Source organism: Synchiropus splendidus, chromosome 9 (assembly GCF_027744825.2).
Source record: "Synchiropus splendidus isolate RoL2022-P1 chromosome 9, RoL_Sspl_1.0, whole genome shotgun sequence".
In the NCBI taxonomy this organism is placed as follows: Eukaryota; Metazoa; Chordata; class Actinopteri; order Syngnathiformes; family Callionymidae; genus Synchiropus; species Synchiropus splendidus.
The window spans coordinates 7785537-7804987 of record NC_071342.1 but is presented as its reverse complement, the minus strand read 5'-3'; the positions used below and the strand labels follow the sequence as shown (position 1 = coordinate 7804987).

At 42.9% G+C, this 19451-nt stretch overlaps 1 protein-coding gene across 1 annotated transcript; it reads left to right on the top strand.

Annotated features, from left to right (window-relative positions):
* Nucleotides 1-1195: 1195 nt before the first annotated feature.
* Nucleotides 1196-3276, top strand: hmx2 (H6 family homeobox 2). The gene is made up of 2 exons (XM_053875589.1): nt 1196-1645; nt 2549-3276. The coding sequence occupies exons 1-2, from the start codon at nt 1387-1389 to the stop codon at nt 3067-3069; spliced, it is 780 nt and encodes a 259-aa protein (XP_053731564.1). The 5' UTR covers nt 1196-1386; the 3' UTR covers nt 3070-3276.
* Nucleotides 3277-19451: the final 16175 nt, after the last annotated feature.

Genomic DNA, 19451 nt, shown 5'->3' with positions numbered 1-19451 from the left:
TGTGGAGCACAATATGACAAACACAAACAGTAAAATAACAAATATTAATGGAAAGTAACATTAGCATGACTTAGATTTGTTGCTTAAATACAAAAATAAAAATAATAATAAACCAGTAAGCCACTCTGTCAATAGACAATGTGTTCAGATTTAAGCTCAAATTTGATGTGAGGACATGTGTGTTCCCCGTGTTTTGGATCTACTATTCACTTGGCAAAAGAATAGATTTCGTTCCTTAACTCATTGGCTCCCTTATATGTTGTCTGTAGTGTCTGCTGGAGGCCCTGACTAACCCAGGAGGGAGGGCGAGGGACACCCTGGACAGCCCATGGCATACTCTACCATTCACCCCCGATTAAGCTCTGTATGTTTTTGGACGTCACAGATGGTTCGCTCCAAACCTGACAGTCACAAGCTGTCAGAGAAGAAGAGCATGAGGAGGAGGGGAAGGGGTGACACTAGCACACGCGCACACGCCCACCACATCCCATCAATTAGTCAATCAATTAGCTGGCCTCCACTCCACTGGCAGATTAACCATCAGTAATTATCTAATGAACTGTTCATCACAAAATCATGTTGAATACGTTGAATATTTTTGAGAAATAAATACACCAAGTAGTCCCCCCCCCCTTTTTTTTATACTGCAAACCCAATAGTAATAGGTAAAGGGTGACAAAAATACTGGCCTTAAATTAAAAATATCCTGCATATCACTTCAGAATAAAATACAGGGCATTAAAAAAAAAAAAAAACAGACTTCCGAGAAACTTGAGGTAATTTAATGTTGCGAAAACAAAGCAGAAACTGAGATTTTACTACTAACAACTTTTTAATGACAATAAAAAAATAATCCATCCCGAGATTTTCATTTTACAAAACCTTTCATATGAATAAAATCTCGGAAACTTGACCTAATTTGGTTTTTTTTTTTGTTTGTTTGTTTTTGATAATTCCGAGTCCAAATTTGATGTTAGATGTTGAACGCACCATTAAATACCGTGTTGCTTCAGCAGCTGAAGATCAGTGGGGAATAAATTTTTGCTTCCTCTCCTTGTCAAATGCTTTGACGGGATTTTTTGAAAACGTCCGGGCTTGTGCGGGGGTCCACCATTGGCTCAGGAGGAGCTTACCTACATGCAAATGAATCCACGCAACTTTGCTGCCTCTGATCCACACCACGAGGAGGAGGACGGGGAATACACTTGTTTCCCCATCAGCTCCAGAAAACCACCTTCCATCCATGTAAACCCCCTTTTTTATTCAATCAAAAAGGGCTAAATTGTGGCACAGCAACACAAAATAGAGCCCGCCGGTGCCAAGGAAGACGCGCAATAACGGAGTAGCAGGAGCTTCAGTCACTCGCTATACTGTTATGAAGCGAGAATGAGCAGCGCAGAAGACAGCGGGAGCAAGTGCTCGTCCGGCCCCATCTCCAGCTTCACCATCCAGTCCATTTTGGGGACCAAGTCGGACGCACCGCGCTCCGGAACCAAAGACTCGTCGCCGCGGAGGCGCACACTCTCCGTGTCCTCGGAGGAGGAGTGCAGCGGCGCGGAGGACTCGGCGGACTGTTTCTGCTCCTCCGACACGGGTCACAGCGAGCCGTGCAGCCAGCGGACATCCCATAATTTTCCCTGTTTAGGTGAGCTTGGACTTTATTCCATCTTCGTCATTATGTCAATAAACGGCGCATTAGTTAATGATGTCTAAAACCAGCGCCTTCTGCTTGGCACCTGATAGCGCGCCTTGATTTATCCCGAATTGTATTGTAACATTTGTATCATATTTTATCAGCAGTATTTCAGTTATTCCCATTTGTTTTTAGTGAGAAAGAGAGACTGTTTTTGATATTGACGTGTCAGTTAAATGTAATCCAAGAATTCCACTGGTTTTTATCCTTTTTATTTGACGTTCACTGAGAACCGCAATAATGATTTTTATTTGTCGTATTATATCTATTATTAGCCGCCCAAAATGAGAAAATGTGGCTGACTGACTCCGCTGGTTGGAATTCCACTCCTGTCGCACCAGTGATTGTTGCGTGCTGTCTTACTGAACAAGAGTCTATATTTCTCTCAGCATAAAAAAGATAGTTTTTAAGTTGTATTTCTCTCAGTGTTTTACATTTTAGTGCCATTTCATTCAGTAAAAATCCACCTGTTAGACAGTTTCATTTCTGTTTTTTAAACCAGAAAATATATTTTATACCACATTATTTTCTGTATGAAATACTATTTAACATTTTCCCCAAATTATTGCAGTGCGTCGTCATACTGCTATTTATTGCTTGTCCCTCGCTCACTTTCATTTTTTCCTTTATTCCCTCCTCCTCTTCCGCTTGTTATCAGCAGGAATCGCGTTTATTATCTCCTTCCTCTCTCGGTAGATGATCGAGCACCTTAGCAACGGGACGCTAAATAAAGCAGGACTTGCGTAATATTAGCGCCGAATTACTCAGAAAATAATGAGACAAGAGCTGAAGAAGCGGATTTACACGAAGAGAGAAGTGATAGTAAATTTGGGGGTGTTTTCTGTAAAACCGCAGGTTCCTCCAAAGGAGTTCTGTCTGGGAGTGACGCGCTGTCGCGGAGGGGTCTTCAGGACTACAAGGATGAGCAGGAGAGCGCGTGCCATCAGATGTCCCCCATGTCCGAGGAGAGACAGACGGACAAACAGGGCAGCTCGGCCAAGAAGAAGACTCGCACGGTTTTCTCCCGGAGTCAGGTGTACCAGCTGGAGTCCACCTTCGACATGAAGCGCTACCTGAGCAGCTCGGAGCGGGCCTGCTTGGCCTCCAGCCTGCAGCTGACCGAGACTCAGGTCAAGACGTGGTTCCAGAACCGCAGGAACAAGTGGAAACGGCAGCTCTCGGCCGAGCTGGAGGCGGCGAACATGGCGCACGCCTCGGCACAGACTCTGGTGGGGATGCCGCTGGTCTTCAGAGAGAACTCCTTGTTGCGGGTTCCGGTTCCGAGGTCCATCGCCTTCCCGACACCGCTGTACTACCCGGGGAGCAACCTGCCGGCTCTACCCTTGTACAACCTGTACAACAAGATCGAGTATTAACGGAGCCCCACTCCACCCCAAAACACATGAAACACGTGTTCAGTACAATATTCAGCTGAAGCTTCCTTCTGTGTATAAACTGTGTATAATTATTATAATAATTTTGTATTTGGTTTATCAAAGGAAATATCCAACTTCGCGGTCACATCATATCATAAACGCATTTATTTCGCATTGAACCTTGTTGGCTGGTTTTAAATACAATTCTTCCATTTCAAGAGAACAAAAATATCGTTGTTTTATTGTCATTTAGAGCCTCCTTCATCCAATAAATTTTTCTATTTCAGTCACATTTGGGTGAATTCATTTTACATGCAATGTACATACATTAAAATCTTTATTAGAATATCAAACATAAGGTAATATAATAAATAAATAAACAACCTATTTCAACTGTTGTCAACCAACATACTACAAAGTTATAAATGAACTTTTCTTTGTTCTGGTTGCAAGATAATTTGGTTAAAAGGATTTCAAGTAAAAAAAAAAAAAAAAGAAGGAATGAAACAGAAGTCTTTTACAGAAGTATTATGAGTCGTTGTTTGTCCATTTTGAAACTCTGGTTTATTTACAACGATATGTATCGCAACCTGTTGCTTCTTGATTGAGTCCAGTACTTCACCATGAAGTTGTGCGTTTAAGACAAAGTCTGAGCAGATGCAGTCCGAAACTTTTTTGTGGAAAAACATTTGGTTAATATTTGCGTTGCAACATTTTTTCCCCTTTTACTGCTGGATGGTAGGTAAGAAGACATATGGTCAGAACAACAGCAGGTGCTGCAGGCAGCAGCCCTGGCTGTGGACTCTGGAGTGGTGCACAAAGAACTTGAACCTTAATGAAGCATCAATAACTCTCTCACCAAGAGCATCTCTCATATCCAACAATGTGAGTTTCCCTGATAAAGTGTCCTGGGGTTAAAAACACAAGCAAATTGGATACTTTAGCACCTGTGCTAGCTAGCTGGCCTTGGTTATAAGGTGGGAGAATAACAATTTATTTCCATTTTTCCATGCATACGATGCTCAGAACAACTCATGTGGTCCACAATTTCCCAGGAGAGGAATGTTACCAAATACCACCTGCTTTCTTTAGTGTCTCCAAAGTCAGGTCAAAGGAAGCACGCACTTCCCTCATCCAGACACCTGCTCCCGCTCTTCCGGTGATCACATACTGCATTCCAAGATCAGCCAAGAAGCATTGAGGATGATTCCTTCAGAACCCTCATACTGCATCAACACCAGCTTAGAACTGAGCGCCGGGGGCTGTTCCGACAGTTTAAAACAGGCTCATTGTTGGAGACAACTTTAAGACAGCATTTCTGACCAAAATTTTTGGAATGTTGAGAGGAAAAAAAAATGCAGATCAAAATCAGTATTTTATGAAGGCAGTTTAATTCATAACAAAGGTGCCTGATATAACTGAAGTTCTACAGACAAATAAAGGGTGAACACTACAGTACAGAGACAACTGCCTGAATCTTCAGCACCCACTCAGAGACATCTCAATGCTTTAGCATACCAGACTCTGAAGCAAAGATTTAACATGTTTGATTTAATGCGTGTTTCATTGATGCAGCGCCTACTCACTACAATCACTCACACAGACCACTAAACAAAGACTGTAGAAATTGTTTCACACCAAGACACAAAGAACTGTATGCTCTCTCAGTCAAACGATTGGTCAACAATAATGTACAAAGACTAAGACAACAACAATAGCAGCTGTTTAGTGCTGTGTTAGGTCTATTAGTCGCGGTGAGAGACACTTTGACAGTGTAGCTGTGTTTACTTTTATGGTCGAGGGACCCTTTTACAATCAGATGCAGTGTCCATCCTGAAGCTAACATGGTTTCTGATTAACATTTCTGGTGCATATATCAAGCTGTTTTCTTCATTGGTACGTTGATGCTCTTGAGGAGTAAAGGAGGTTCTCAACACCACTGAGTGGAAAGGTTTCAAATCCAAACTGTGAAAACCTGTAGCAAAGCATGCAAGTTCAAAGTTCAGATGACAAGAAGCCACAACGGACCAGACAAGGAAAAGACCCCAACCATTTACTGTGCAGACTTCAATGACTCCATGTATATATATTTTTTTCTTGCTCCATAAAAGGCGAAACACAAAACAGACAAAAAAAAAGAAATAAAAAATGACAATTAAAAAAGAAAAAATGAGATATAGTGCTACGATGACCAGTACTACTGCTACTACTGCTGCTGCTACTACTACTACTACTACTACTACTACTACTAATAATAATAATAATAATAATGATAATGATAATAATACAATTCTGAAAATTGGTCCATCTGGCGCATAAATAATTAAAATAAATTAAGAAAATAAATACTATGAAATGATCCACAGTGAGAGGTTGGACATGTTTCTCCTGTGATGTTCCTCTACATCAGCCGCCAGGCTCCTCAGACACTGCAGCAGTGTGTTTACACAGAGACCACGGGGGAGTGGACGGTCTTGAGTGATCGCAGGCATTGTAATTACAGCACGAGAAATTAACATCATTGGGGAGGGGTCTGGAGGAGGAAAGTTTCATATAAATTCTAATAAAGTGAGAGGAGATGATGCTGGTGTAAACAGTGAGGTGGAGCAATGCTGAGACGGGGACGTTGACACGTCACTGAGTTTCGTATACTGTACCTCGCTACTGAAAACAACCAGCCCCACCCACCCACCCCCTCTTGCATCCCTACCAGCTAGCCATCCCACCATCTCTCATTGAACACTAATGGCTACATTACAAAATCACGACCAGCGATGCTGTAGATTATTCCTGACCCAATTTCAGCAGCAGCCACCTTGTGTTTCTGGGAAAATGGATAGTGTTAGACAACAGCAGTGATTTATGGGCAGCAGTGATTAACTCCGGCAGCGGCGCAGGGGTGCAGAGATGAATTTGTGACAGATCGGAAGAGAGAGAAAAGAGAGATAGAGGCGCAGAAACACTTATGAAAAGGGAGCAATAGCCTCGGTTGAATGAAGCTGTTTATTAGTTTCCACGCGGTCATTATGTCATCAGGTGTGACGGCACCTCGCCGCTTTTCTGGATGGATGTTTGCTCCCACTGACTTGTGGGAAATCTGCATGACCCGTCACCTTCACTTTGATTTACCAGGCAGGAGATGTGTGACATGAAAGGGAAGGAGGGATCTGTAGGGGTGGGGGGTCTCTGAGGAGGAGTAACTGTGGATCACTGCAGTGGCAGGTGTGAATTACAAATTTTAATAGCAGGGCAATGAAAATGATTTGAAGCGGTTTAAACTGCAAAAAGACAGCGAGTGGCGCGGTGATGAAGATTTGTTGAGCTGATGTGTTGTGCCTTGGGATTCATCAAAGCTGCCTGCTAAGGTGAAAAGCACGTGTAATTCACTCTGGGCTGTAATTTATGATGGAGGCGATGGGCTGCACACAATGTGGCGGGAGAGCTGTGAAGACGGAGCGCAGGAGGCGCAGGGATTCTCAGAACAGCTTGTCGAGCATATTCAAAGTCGGACCACAAGAGCAGAATTGAGAGTCTGCAAAATCATCATTCAAGGAACTACTGGAACTAAACTTTCACTTAGTGCAATTGTTCAGGAACTAGAACGTATTGTCTAAGACCTAGACACGTGCTATTGAATTTGTGTTGACGCTTTCCTGCTATATATATCTGATGAGCATGACGACAGCAGGAAAGCTTCATATGTAAGTATATATATATATATCTGAAGAGCATGACGACAGCAGGAAAGCATCAACACAAATCAGATGAGTATAGTCGTGCACTAATGGTTTACTCATTTGTCTGAAAGAAGTGAAGTGCTTTCCGGAAAAACAAATTATCGAACTGTTTTGGAGAAACTCTGACAAAGAACACAGCAACCGGAACAAAAGAGGACGTCACCAAACTTCAAGAACACGACTGATTCACCCCCACTCACAGGACTGAGACTCCATTTTCCACTTTTCATCACTTCAGAATATACTTCAACAGGAGCTTTTCTACTTAATTTAAAGAGCACCCATTACACAAACTACAGCCACAACACCAGAGGCAGGAGCGCGGGTGCCTCCCAAGACGAGGGCTTTAAACACGATCGCGATGCATTAAGCCAGACAACTCTCAAGACCTGTTTTCCCCCTAAATTAATTTGAGCGAGGCATAACAAGGTTTCCTCGGCAGGCCCTGTCATCCGCTGCCTTTAACCAGCTGCTGTATTTATGAGTTAATGGTTAAATAGGAGAGGTCTGACTAGAAGTGATTTGTCATGATTCTGTTTTATATCAACTGCAAATTAAGGAGCTGAAGGGAAATTGTGTTAACCCCATCCACGACCGGCTTTCTCTTCAAAATAGTCAGGGAGGAGAAAAAACTTACTCTAAAAAAAATAAAATCATGGGAAAGTACTGTAGAATGTTGGGTACTGGGCAGCATGTCCAGTTCAAAGGCTTGAAAATGTCTTCCCAAATCTTCCCAAACTCCCGCTGTTGCCTCACACCACTGGCTATTGGAGTAATACAAAACTGATTTAAAGATTCTTTTGATTTACACGTCCAGTCTCAGCTGGACTCGATAAAAGCTTGACCACACAACACGTTGCTGTCTTTTATGCCATCACACCTTCATTGCAACCAATAGAAGTGTAACTGTGTGTGTGCTGTGCCAACAAGTTTGGGACCGCTGCTCCAGTTGAGTTGATCTGAAATTTATTTATAGTTTTAAGACAATTTCAAAAGTGATTAATAATACAGATCATCGGACGTGAACATCGAAATTTCACTTAATTAATAACAGAATAAGTGTAAGTCGAGTGTAAAAAAAAAAACAGTGATCATTCATGTGTTTAACCCTGTGTGCACAGGTTCAACTTCCACTTTATAATTCTGACATACATTACGTTTGAAAATTCAATTAACATGTAATCAGTTAGGATTAATAAATTCTATACTCTCACACTAAATATATTATTTACTTTTTATCGAGTCCCATTGCAAATTGATAACCATAATCTAGGGCTATTATTTTGGGTGTAAAAAAATGAGTGGAAATGAAGACATTTTGGCGAAGGACTGCACTCTCTGAGTGCCTTTCTTGTTAACTACGTAAAAGAGTCCAATCACAAATCGGCCACTAGAGATAGATCTCACCGACTCGAGCTATATAGCCAGAGCAGAGGCAGAACCACCATCTCCTTCTGCCTCACATGGAGGGAACAAAACAGGCTACGTGCAGCAAAGCTGGGAGCAGTCAGTGATCTCAGCTGAGTGAGAGCAAGCACAACCGTGCGTTGCCCCAAACTGAAGCCTCATTCTTGAATCAGAGAAAAGGTTCCTTCTAAAATCATGTCTGTCATTAAACAAAACTGGACTGAACTAGTTATTGAAAAAGGTCACATGACGCTTGGAAACATTCATGTCTTAATAACTTCTCTTCCATCTATTTTTTGGCCGCTCACATCAAAGTCTTATTTAGCGGACATTTTAAAGAGCTAATGACCGAGCAGGATACGTTTCTGCTCACGATAGACCCATTAAACACTCGCTGACTTTGAATGGAAAGCATTAGCCCTTTTAAGCTCAGCAACAGCAATATTTACCCGGATTTTGGATCCGAGCCGAAGCGCTGGAGCACAACACGCTTCATTGTTAAATGACCAACCATTTCTTGAAGTGAAGTGCCATCGGCCCAGCAATATGCATCAGACTATTACAGGCGACTGTATGTGGGGAGAACTTGCCTATTACTCGGGAGGTAAGTCCATTAGCATTGCCTTTGACACAATAATGGATGTGAGATACAATTTTCTGCTCTACATTTTGTATTTGTAAGGATAATAGGGGGATTATCTGGCAGGCCCTCTGCGGCACACTCCAGAGCGAGACCACACGGAGGACAGAGAGCCCCGCAACAGTTGTTTCCACATCCGCCCCCTTGGCTCCTTCTGCTCTCCTCGCTCCTCGAAGACCCTCAGAGAGCGGCTGGACAGATAAAGCATGTCATTATTCTATTAAAGACCCACAATTTTTGTAATGGGACTGGCAGCAGTCGGCAGAAGTGCAGGCAGCTTCTTCAATATCCTGGACATTATTTGCTCGTTTAGTTAAATGATGTTTCTAATTCCCTCATAATTACCTGTAATGAGGCTGTCTCCCTCGGTTTGATGCGGCCACATCTTAATACGCCATGACATTCTTTTTTAGGGATAATGACCCCTCGGGGGGGTGGCGCCGGGGGTTTGTTGTGCGCTGCACACGTGGCAAATTGGCTTGTTTCCTGCCATCTTGTCTTCCTGCAAATTGGAAAATTAAGTTTCTCGGCTGGAGCATTAGAACGGTCAAGTTTGCTTTCTCGGCTCCTTAAAATGGTCGCGTCGCCGGGAGACGCCTCGCCTTTGTTTATTTATGGAAGAAGCCGGAACAGCTGAAGCTATACACCGCAGGAATGAATAAGAGCTGAGAAGCATTATGACTGATCACCAGAAGTGCTACCAATGAAGATGTGCTGAGATGGTATTTCCGTGTTTTTCATCATTTCTTCAATTTCTACATTGCAGTAAAGCAGATGAGCTGCGGGGCTGTAGCCTAGCTACTTTCTTCAGCACGGACAGGCGTTGGCCAACAGTTGTGGGCAACTTCCTGTCTGTACGAGCCCTGGATTAGTCTGGAATTAAATACACTTGAATTGAATCATGTTCCCCAAATCACTCAGCTTTTGATTCTCGACTTATTTGTTAAACAGGTACTCAGGACAGTAGTGGGTGTTTTTTCCATGTTTCCAGAGTCGAGCCCTCGATGTCCAAAAAAAGGTTTGTCAAGTTCCCTGTTGTGCTTTCACTCATACATTCAGACACTCAGACAATATCAACAAATCTCTGTGTGTTTTGGAGCTGTGGGAGGAAACCAGAGTAACAAACAAAACCGAGAGTTCCCTCTAGGTGGATTCTGGCCCAGAGAGTTTAATTATCAATACAAATTTTGACGTCATGACTTAAAAAGAATGACACAGAAAGTTCTTTGTCCAGAAAGTTCTCAACAAAAGATATCGATAAAACATCTGAAAAATAGAGAGAAATCTCATAAAAATTCAGGATAGAACAAGGGTCAGACAGTTACTGATATTAGTCCCATTTCACATACTGAAATATCACTCCATTGTTGTTTCTTCAAAGCCATAAGCAACAAGCCTTGCAATTTCTATCACAACAACCAATTACATTTCCATCTATTCGTGCTACACTTGTGCATCTGCTGGTTCTGATCATGTGATCCTAGATCCTAAAAATCCCAGATCAGTATTTCGGCAACGTGTCAAACCCAAGGTCTGGGAGCCAAGTCCGGCCCACCAAGTCATTTTATTGGCCTACTAGATGGCTGGATCAAAACCTCAATGAAGGCTAAAGTTCGTGCTAATATTGAAAGCCGTGTCGATGCAAGTGTTTATGTTAAGCTAAGGAACAGAGCTATGCTGACAGATATTCAGAAACTGTGGAAATGAATATAGGGGGAAGGAAATTTGATGGAATAAATGGATGGATAATGAAAATAATTCTGTGCATTTAGCTTCCAAGAATGAAAAAAAAAACAAAACAACAAGACTTGTGCTTCCTATTAAAGGAGTATCAATAAAACAGTTCACGTAATGTAACTTGTACTCTGTAAAAGAGTCTGGTCTCAGTTTCCCAGTCTGGTCCCAGTCATTTTACAAACAGTAACAACAGTTGTCTGGGGCACGATGACTGTCCAAATACACCAAGTAATTCAAGCATTGAGAAAATATCCTAATGTGCTCTGGTGACGTGCCAGTGTGACTGTTGTCTCTTTAAACCGATCCAGTAGCTGTAGTTCCAACCGCAGCCATGGCAGCGTCGGCTGAGAGGTTTTTATTTCTAAGTGCTGATGTGTCGCAGACAGTTTGGCTCTACAAGGGACTGTTATGTGGCGTTTAAATAGGAGGAAGGAGTGCTCCCGCAGGGTAGCTGCGTACATTTACCCTGACCGCAAAAAGGTCTAGCCCTTACGCCCGGCACGGACATGACCTTCAGACAAGGTTCCTCTGCTGCCTGCATGGATGCTGGAACTGGCAGGAGGAGAGCAGATGCTGACACACAGGAAGAACTCACATCGTATCAGCAGTTCAAGACTGACCAGTGAAGTGAGAGGATGTGAGTTGTGGAGGAGAAATTGAATGAATATATAGTTATCAGTGATTATGGTGCCAAACTTCAGGCCTGTGGGCAACATAGGGTCTCCAATATAATTATATATCGCCTGACTTTCATGAACATTGACACATCGGCGCTGGTTTAAAGTTTTGTTTGATTGGGTTTACTGTTAAGACCTGCAATTGCACACGTATGTTTCGGTGTGGGTCGACTGAAGGTTTTTTGATGATCTTCAACACCTGGATCATCTTGAAATTATACCAATAGATGGCTTCATAATCCTGAACTCCTGAGTGGTGGGTAAGTCTTCCATCTTACCCATCTTCCATCCTGAGTGTTCCTGTGTTCACACCAATCACAAACCGTGCAACAAAAGATTTCTGAACTGTTGTGTGGCAATATTGTTTCAGGTGACATAATACAATTGTAAAAATCTGACCTTTGAAGGATCTGTACTTAGATACATCCAAATCTTTTGCTTTCAATACACTTGCACAGTAGATAATGGGCCCTAAGCTCTGCCCCTAGCAGAATGACCTGCTTCTATACCAGAACTTGAGCGACTCATTTTCACTCCTTATGCATCAAATATTTAGTATTTTGGAGTGGAATTCTGAGTTCCAGAAGTTAGACCCCTGTATTTGTAGCTGACCCATTTGGAATTGAACAGAGACTCAAATTAATGCCTAAAAAGATGCACACTTGCCGCCATAGTGAGTAAAGTGCATAGCCATACATGGTGCTATACATACCACAGATCATCTAAGGTCAAATAATGACGAGAGCTCGGGGTGGTCATGCCACACCAACTCCTCCCTATGGAACGTCATGCAAGAGCGGAAACAGTTCACTGGTGTGGAACCCCTACATGTCAACAAGCAACATGGAAAGCTGACTTCTGTGTCAACTTTGTATATGAAAGTCCGCTTGATAATAGTCGATATATATAAGACCCGGGGGGAGGGTGGAAACCAGCAACCCCTCTGTTCCGAGTCATGCTCATGTGAATGTCCCTTTAAAGCTTGGATGGGTGCTCAGGCGTCTGTCAGGTACCTGTAGGTAGTAGAGATAGAGAGTAGAGTTGGGATGATTCTGCTGTCAAATGAAACCTCCACAGTTTAGTTTATTGCAATAGCTGCCTGCAAATGGTGGAAATCAATAAATGATACATTGTGTGACAAAGCATGAGGAGATATTTCAGCATCAAATCAAAGAGCAAAAACAAATTTGTGGATTGTTGCAAGGACACACTGCCTCTCGAGTGTCCGCCCTGTCCTTGCTGGGTCAGCGATCTGTTTGTTATGAGATTTGATATCCAGTTGCTCTTCATACGAAGAGATGCAAGTTCTTTGTACGGACCAAGTGGTGTCTTTCAGCTCCAGGGGGGCTCCCGTGTACGGAGATGATCTGTCACTTCAGCGTGAGACTGACTGCTGACCACATAGCCTGCAGCGCAGCAGCGGGGGAACACAATGAGAGCGGCACACTATCACCTGACAGCTAATTAGGGATCACTCCCCTGGAAGGGAATACATTGTCTTTGAGGGAATGAGGGGAAAGACAGCAAGAGGTCAGAGAAAATCCCTGTGAAGTGTCACTCACAGCCACAAGTCGGCCTGCATTTCTGAGAAGCTATTTTTTTTGTTGGTGTTGTACATTACTTCTGTTGCCACTTTGGTTTCTCAATTGAGCATCAATGCAATAGAGAGGGGAATCGACCGGTTCACAGTTTTTCTAAAGAGTTATGACGCTGGAATTGGTGCACTCCTGTACCACATTAGTGAGGGGTCGGCGGCCAAATATCCAGTGGGAGAACTTAAGTACATGGTTAGAATACTGGGCCAGACAGCTGACTACCCAACAACCACACATATCATATATACCACTGAAATTTTACACAGTTAAGAAGATGGAGTTAAGAACTATTTCCGTTTCCAAAATGTGCACTTTTTGTGCTAATTTTGACTGTAAATAGTGATGTAACTAGCTGCTATGCTGCTAAAAAATACTGTCAACCCAACTACTTCTCTTTTGCTTTTTTTCTTATATGGGATGTCAAAAGGGTACGTGCTGCGCAGTGGACAAACAGTGTTATTGTATATTTTTCAGTGAGACTGGGTTGTAATAAGAGCAAATACATTTCAATTAAACAAGAAAATTTTTCTTGTTACATCAACTCTCAGAGGTTGAAAGGCAGATACCGGTCCAGCTGGATCTTAGCTGAGGTATTCAGTGAAAAGCTTGCACTAGATCCTGTCCACTGAATCACAAGAAAGGAAAAAAAAAGACATAAATTTGAATACACCAAACAACTAGGACCTGTTTTTGCTACTGAAAACTACCGCTGTATAATTGACTAGCAGTCAAAATGTAGAAATCAGTATGCTATTTAATGTTTCAGTTTTCATCATACTACTAAGTTAACTTGTCTAAATTCATGAAAAATGAGGGTGGAATTATTGCGTGGCCTGTTACCACTACTGTAGTTGCGAACCTCAAAACTTTATGGAGCCATCTATTTATGTTCTCGCTCTTTTGGACAGCACTTGGATTCATTGTGAGTGAATTGACCGATATAAAAATACATCTTAGTCTCTCTGGTTTTACTCAGCATCAAGTCGGAGAGTATGCGTGTGTTCGTGCTGGTGAGCAGGGATTTTGTGGAACACACATTTGTAACCATTAGTTGAGGGTAGAGTTTCATGTGCATCCTTGGATGGGTGTCTCAGCAGCAGCAGCAGCCTCTCTCGGCTGGAGGGACAGTGAGGAGAGGAGGAGGACGGTGGTGGTGTTTGAGGGGGAGGAGGGGCAGAGTGGAGCCTCAGCGTCCCACCAACAAAGCAGCCCAGCAAGCCCGGTGTAACTCAATCCCCCCCTCTGGCTCTGGTGTGGCCTGCCACAGCGCACTCCGTCTCAGCCTGGTGTGCACCCCCCACATGCTTTTAAAGAGATTTGGTCAGCGAGAGAGCCGCTCTTCAAAAGCATCGTCGTCACATTAGAAAGTAATTAGCTCGACCTGAGGCCAGGGATTCTCTGACCTGACTAATTCTGCACCTCCAAACAATCCGTCTTGGCGAGAGGCGGCTGGTGAGGCACGTTCTCAGTCTACAAGGAGGAAGATATCCAGCCAGGGAGATTCCCATGGTCCTGCAGGTGGACTCACCTCACTGAGGTCATGGGGAAAGGTTACAGAGTAATCCATCTGAGCAACGGTCAGCAGGTAGGTTTGAAGGACGTCGTGAGATAGAAGAAATGCACCTGTGAAAATACTATCTAGAATTCCAATCCAGCAACTCCACATATATTCATGCAGTTCATGTCAAATCTGTTGCTAAACTGTCAACATCAGGCTGGCAACCATTGTGGTTGACAAATCATGTGAATCTCAAAACTGCTCCGCATGAGTCCAGATTAAGGTTCTAGGACTGTTTCTGACTGACACGTTATTTTAAGTGCCCCATGACTGAAATGTAAGTGGGTTCGAAATAAAATTCTTTCCTTAAGTGTCACTGACCTCCTTATATTGGTGTTATGAGTCTGTTATACACTCACAAGCCCATACAATGGGAGTCCACTGGCCCTTGTGAATTTTCACATTTGACGTTAAAACAAAGTTCAGCCCCCCCCTTTTTTATTTTTATTTTTTTAATTCAACATGTATTAATTATTTTTTTTAATCCCACATGTTGTAGCGCCTCCTCAGGGCCACAATTTCTTGTTCTGATTTTTTTGGGGGGGATTTCCATCCAAATTCATGAATTATTAATGCTAAATGGTTTTGTTTCGTCAGCACAATACGAAAACATTTAGTTCTCTAATTACTGAATTGCACATTTTCTCCATGCAAAATGGTCCCGTTGAAGCCTGTTACGATGAAATGTGTCTTTCAAAAGTTAAGGTCAAAAACCCTTAGGGAAAACTGGTATACGACTGACAGAGGCATTAAATACAAAATGCCTGGCATGTGATTTGCATATACAGTACGTACAAAATGTAATGACTACAACAAAAATCAATGCCATATGGTGTAGAGGACATTTTGCAGTGGTGTGACAGAAGAATCAACATTGACTTTTTATATATGTTTTAGATGGACTGAAAGCAAGGAAATCATGAGCATTTTCTAAAACAAAGAATTACACGTGTTCTCATAGGAAACTGAAGATTCGATTATATGCAGCAATAATGAGAGAAATGTGTATCTCGCGAAGCATCTTGAAATACAGAGATACTCCCTGGCCACCTGTTTTTCCAGCACTTGAGGGCTGACTGGGACTTTTATCACGACAAGAACAACTAATCAGATTGAGAGTCGCAGGTGGGGTGGAGGGGGGCAGAAACTCAGAGAGCGATGCTGCAGGGTGGGACCCGACACCAGAGGTTCTCTCGTCTAATGTCTCTGATGGTCTAAGAGCGGCGCAGCCTTCAGCGCCACCAGGCACACAGAGGCAGAAGAAAAGAGAGATTATACATTTTTTCAATTCATGAGTCTTCAGGACATAAATGTATGGCATATTTATCTATATGGTTTACAGGCCAGTACCACAGAGATGGAAAGGGAAACACATCCTATTACAATTCCAATTATATTACTATATGAATCCAATGAAATTACAGTCAATAATGTTAAATGCTGGTTTGCTCTAGGAAAGTTCTGAATCTCAGATTATTTAGTTACTTAGAATGTCTAAAGATTTCTGACCGAATCGAAGATGAGCCACATCAGGGCTGTCAGCTCTGTTATGATGACTTGAGTGGAAAATGAAAACACACTTGTTAAACCTGCAGCACTCAGAAACGGGCCTGAGCAATTGGCCAATTAGGAAGTGGTCCGTCATGTCAAACTTATTTGCAGAGGGAAAGGCTTAACCCTCAGGGCTGGAAGGTCAGGATGAAAGGGTGTCCCCCATGGGACCGCACAGGGCTTCTTAGAGAAACGCTGATCCACAGCTTTTGTCAAGGAATCTTCTAATGACAATAAATCTCCACGGCGAGGTAGAGACAGGCCCGATGATACAGTGGCTGCACCACAGCGCTAACCCCAGGCCCTGCAGGGAGCCCATAGATGTCTGCTCTGAAGACGGATAGGAGCCAGGATGGTGGAGACTTCTCATTCGTCCAGGTCAGACCCTTGAAGAGATCAGAGCCATGCTTGATCAGGCTGACCACCACCTCTAAGCCTGAACAGCCTCTGGGGTTTAAAAGGGTCTTTGACCTTGTGCACAGATTAGTATCAGTATCCGTATTAAGCCTGGATTCGACTCCTGTGTCCGCCTCTCTTCATTGTCTCCAGTTCTCGTAGTGAGTCCTCAGAGCAGCGCCACTCTTACGAAATTTCTATCACCCATGGACTTGAGTGTGTAGCGGCTCGGACAATGACATGCGCATTCACACACAAGGCCATTAATCTTTGTTGGAGATCAATGCTGTTTCGTTACAAGTTCACTGGTTTTCTGACAATGGTTGAGGTTGTGTTGGCCACACATCTGTGCAAATATGTCATAAAGTAAGACGTCTGATTCTGCTATTCGTCCTCCAGGTTAGTGGTGTCTCAAGCCTAGTTTACAGAGATGCTCCTTTACACTGTGTTGTGCACCATAATCTTGGCTGAATCTAGCTGGCGAAATCTAATGAGTTTTCTTTGATCATAAACCACGTAGCATATTTTAATATCAAAAACCTATTGACAAATTGTGTAAGTTTACTCTGCAGAGATTTCAGTTCACTTTATGAACTGAATTTGTGTTGTTTTGAAAGGTAACCAGGTGCTTTTATTTGGCTACTGTTCTCAGCATTGTTGACTGTTTGTGCTGCGCTAATCCAAGTTGATGTGCTTTGCTCTCCAGCTGTGACGTACAGTCACCTCCATTGTTACCACACTGACTATCATAGTTTGCGACACATAACTCTACACTATAACTGGTGTAATAGAGTTGTGGATATTACAGACTTAATAGAATAGAATAGAATATGTTCTTCATTTGAAGGAGTGAACGAATGATTAGAATGAGGTCTTCACTACATCCACATATTGGTAACGTTTTCGTTGAAGCTGCATCTCCATTTCAATTAGAAAGCTATTACTAACTGAACGTTTAAAACATTGTCTCCAGTCAAACTTGCAGCAGGATCTCTTTTCTAGAATTTTTTTATGGGGAATCTGGTCGTCTTATGGTTATGGATGGTAATGAATAAAATTGATCTTTGTTCATGTTTATCAAAGACGTTTCATGTGAACGTTGAAACAGGTGTCTTTGTTCAATTTCTACAACCTGTTCAACGATCACAGATCGTCTCCGCAAACTCTATCGCCGGTCAAAGGGCCGGGGGTGGGGAGGGGGGTGAAGAGGAAAAGGAGGGGAGAGTTTGTTCTTCCTGCAATTAGCATTCACGGTTAGCTAAGCAGAACTAATGCAGCGAATCTTTGAGTCTCGTGTTTCGGCTCCTCCGCTGCTGGAGTACCTGCGGGCCAGATTAAACTGTAGCGTGATGACAAACCACCGATGTATCCATTACAAGCCTTTTATTATTGGCTGTGTTATTGGTAATTCCTTTTGAATGGCCCTGACAAAAACAGCAGCGCGACTTCAAAACCCCCCCCAAAAAACAGGATACCGCTTGGGTGTGGGTGACATGCTAGTGATACTGTAATTTGGACAACAAACCTGAGGAGAGAGAAAGCACTTTACTGCCGAGGTGTTGTGTGGCAGCGCTGACGGAAGGGACAGCTCCCAGCGGCGCATTTTGATCTGACCTGTTTTAAGTGGTCTTCCCATTACAGCAGTCAGTCCTGTCCCATGTCAACACAAGAGGCATCACACATCTTCTCTGACGGACGTTACTACAATTCCACCTCACAACGTCTAAACAACACCAACAGTTGCGACACTCTGGTGAGAAAAAAGTATGAAATGAAGTTGTTGATGTCCCTTAGGTTCTTCAGCATCTAGGTCAAGACGGCATGATATCATCTATTCAACAGACAGAGGATCAGGATATGAGCTCAACGTGTCACTATTATGGGACACAGTTGAAAGTGCAATGATCTCATGAGTGTAAAGTGACACAAAGGATCAGCCACTTAACAGACCTCTTTGTATAGTTCCCAAAAAGATAACTTTCACCTGGTGTTTTCAAAGTTTTCAGCAATTTCCAAAGGGCAGACAGCAATTCAGAAGGTTGCTTCCATGTTTATCCACAGCTAATCATTTCAGTTCTCTAAAGTGTATCATCGGTTACAAACAGGTACAAGCACAGCAAGTGGTCCCAATTGATCTGCTAAAGATTCCCGGCGAGAGAAGGACACCGTCTGGTCACAGTGAACCTGAGGAAGATGCTGCTCCTGATCAATAAGACTTTCAGTGTCACCGGGAGTGTTAAAGTCGACACCGGCGGCGGCCTTGCAGGAGATCATTGATAGAACCACAAGACGGTGCTTTGTGACAAAGAGATTTGATACAGATATGGATTCATCTGCAGGGCTAAGACTGAGTCGATTCAGTTGTATGAGAACAGATAATGAAGAAGGAGATAAAGTGAACAAGTGTAGGGATGAACTGCATCATAACAAAGTGGCATTAATTGGACGTAGGCGGTGAGGAACAATAAAGGCCCATTATGCTCCGCCTGCAAACCCTCTCCGTCCGTTTCCACGTCACTGATCACGTGCTTCCATGCGTTCTTCACGCTGGTATTGCTGTATACCGGGGGGCAGCCATGAGTCCAAAATTTAAGACAATGACAAACACTGACAACGGTAACTGTGGAAGAAGGATTGATCATGTACCTCTTGCACAAAACAGTAAAACTGTCACGAGTACGAAGGGACGAGGGAGCTAAAGCCACGTAGGAGGACGTGGTGTAGGACCCAAGTGCAAGTGGTTATAGGCACAGGAGGCAGGAGGGAATTATAAATAATATTTAATAATTAAACAAACTAAAATAGAACAGAAAGCGTCACCGAACCGGGAAGAAACAGAGCAAACGCAGAGTGTAAAAACAGTAATGAAACTAACAGAAGTGCACAAACATTAGTAAAAAGTCAAAACAGAAAGCGTCACCGAACCGGGAGTTAAATGAACTTAAATCACAAATGAAACCGAGAATAAACTACAGAAGAAAACCAAGAAACACACGGCAAACAGCAAGAAACCAAAAACACTAACTCAGGAACCACAGTTAAACACACAAATCCAAAATAAGCTAGCAAACAGAACAAAAGAAG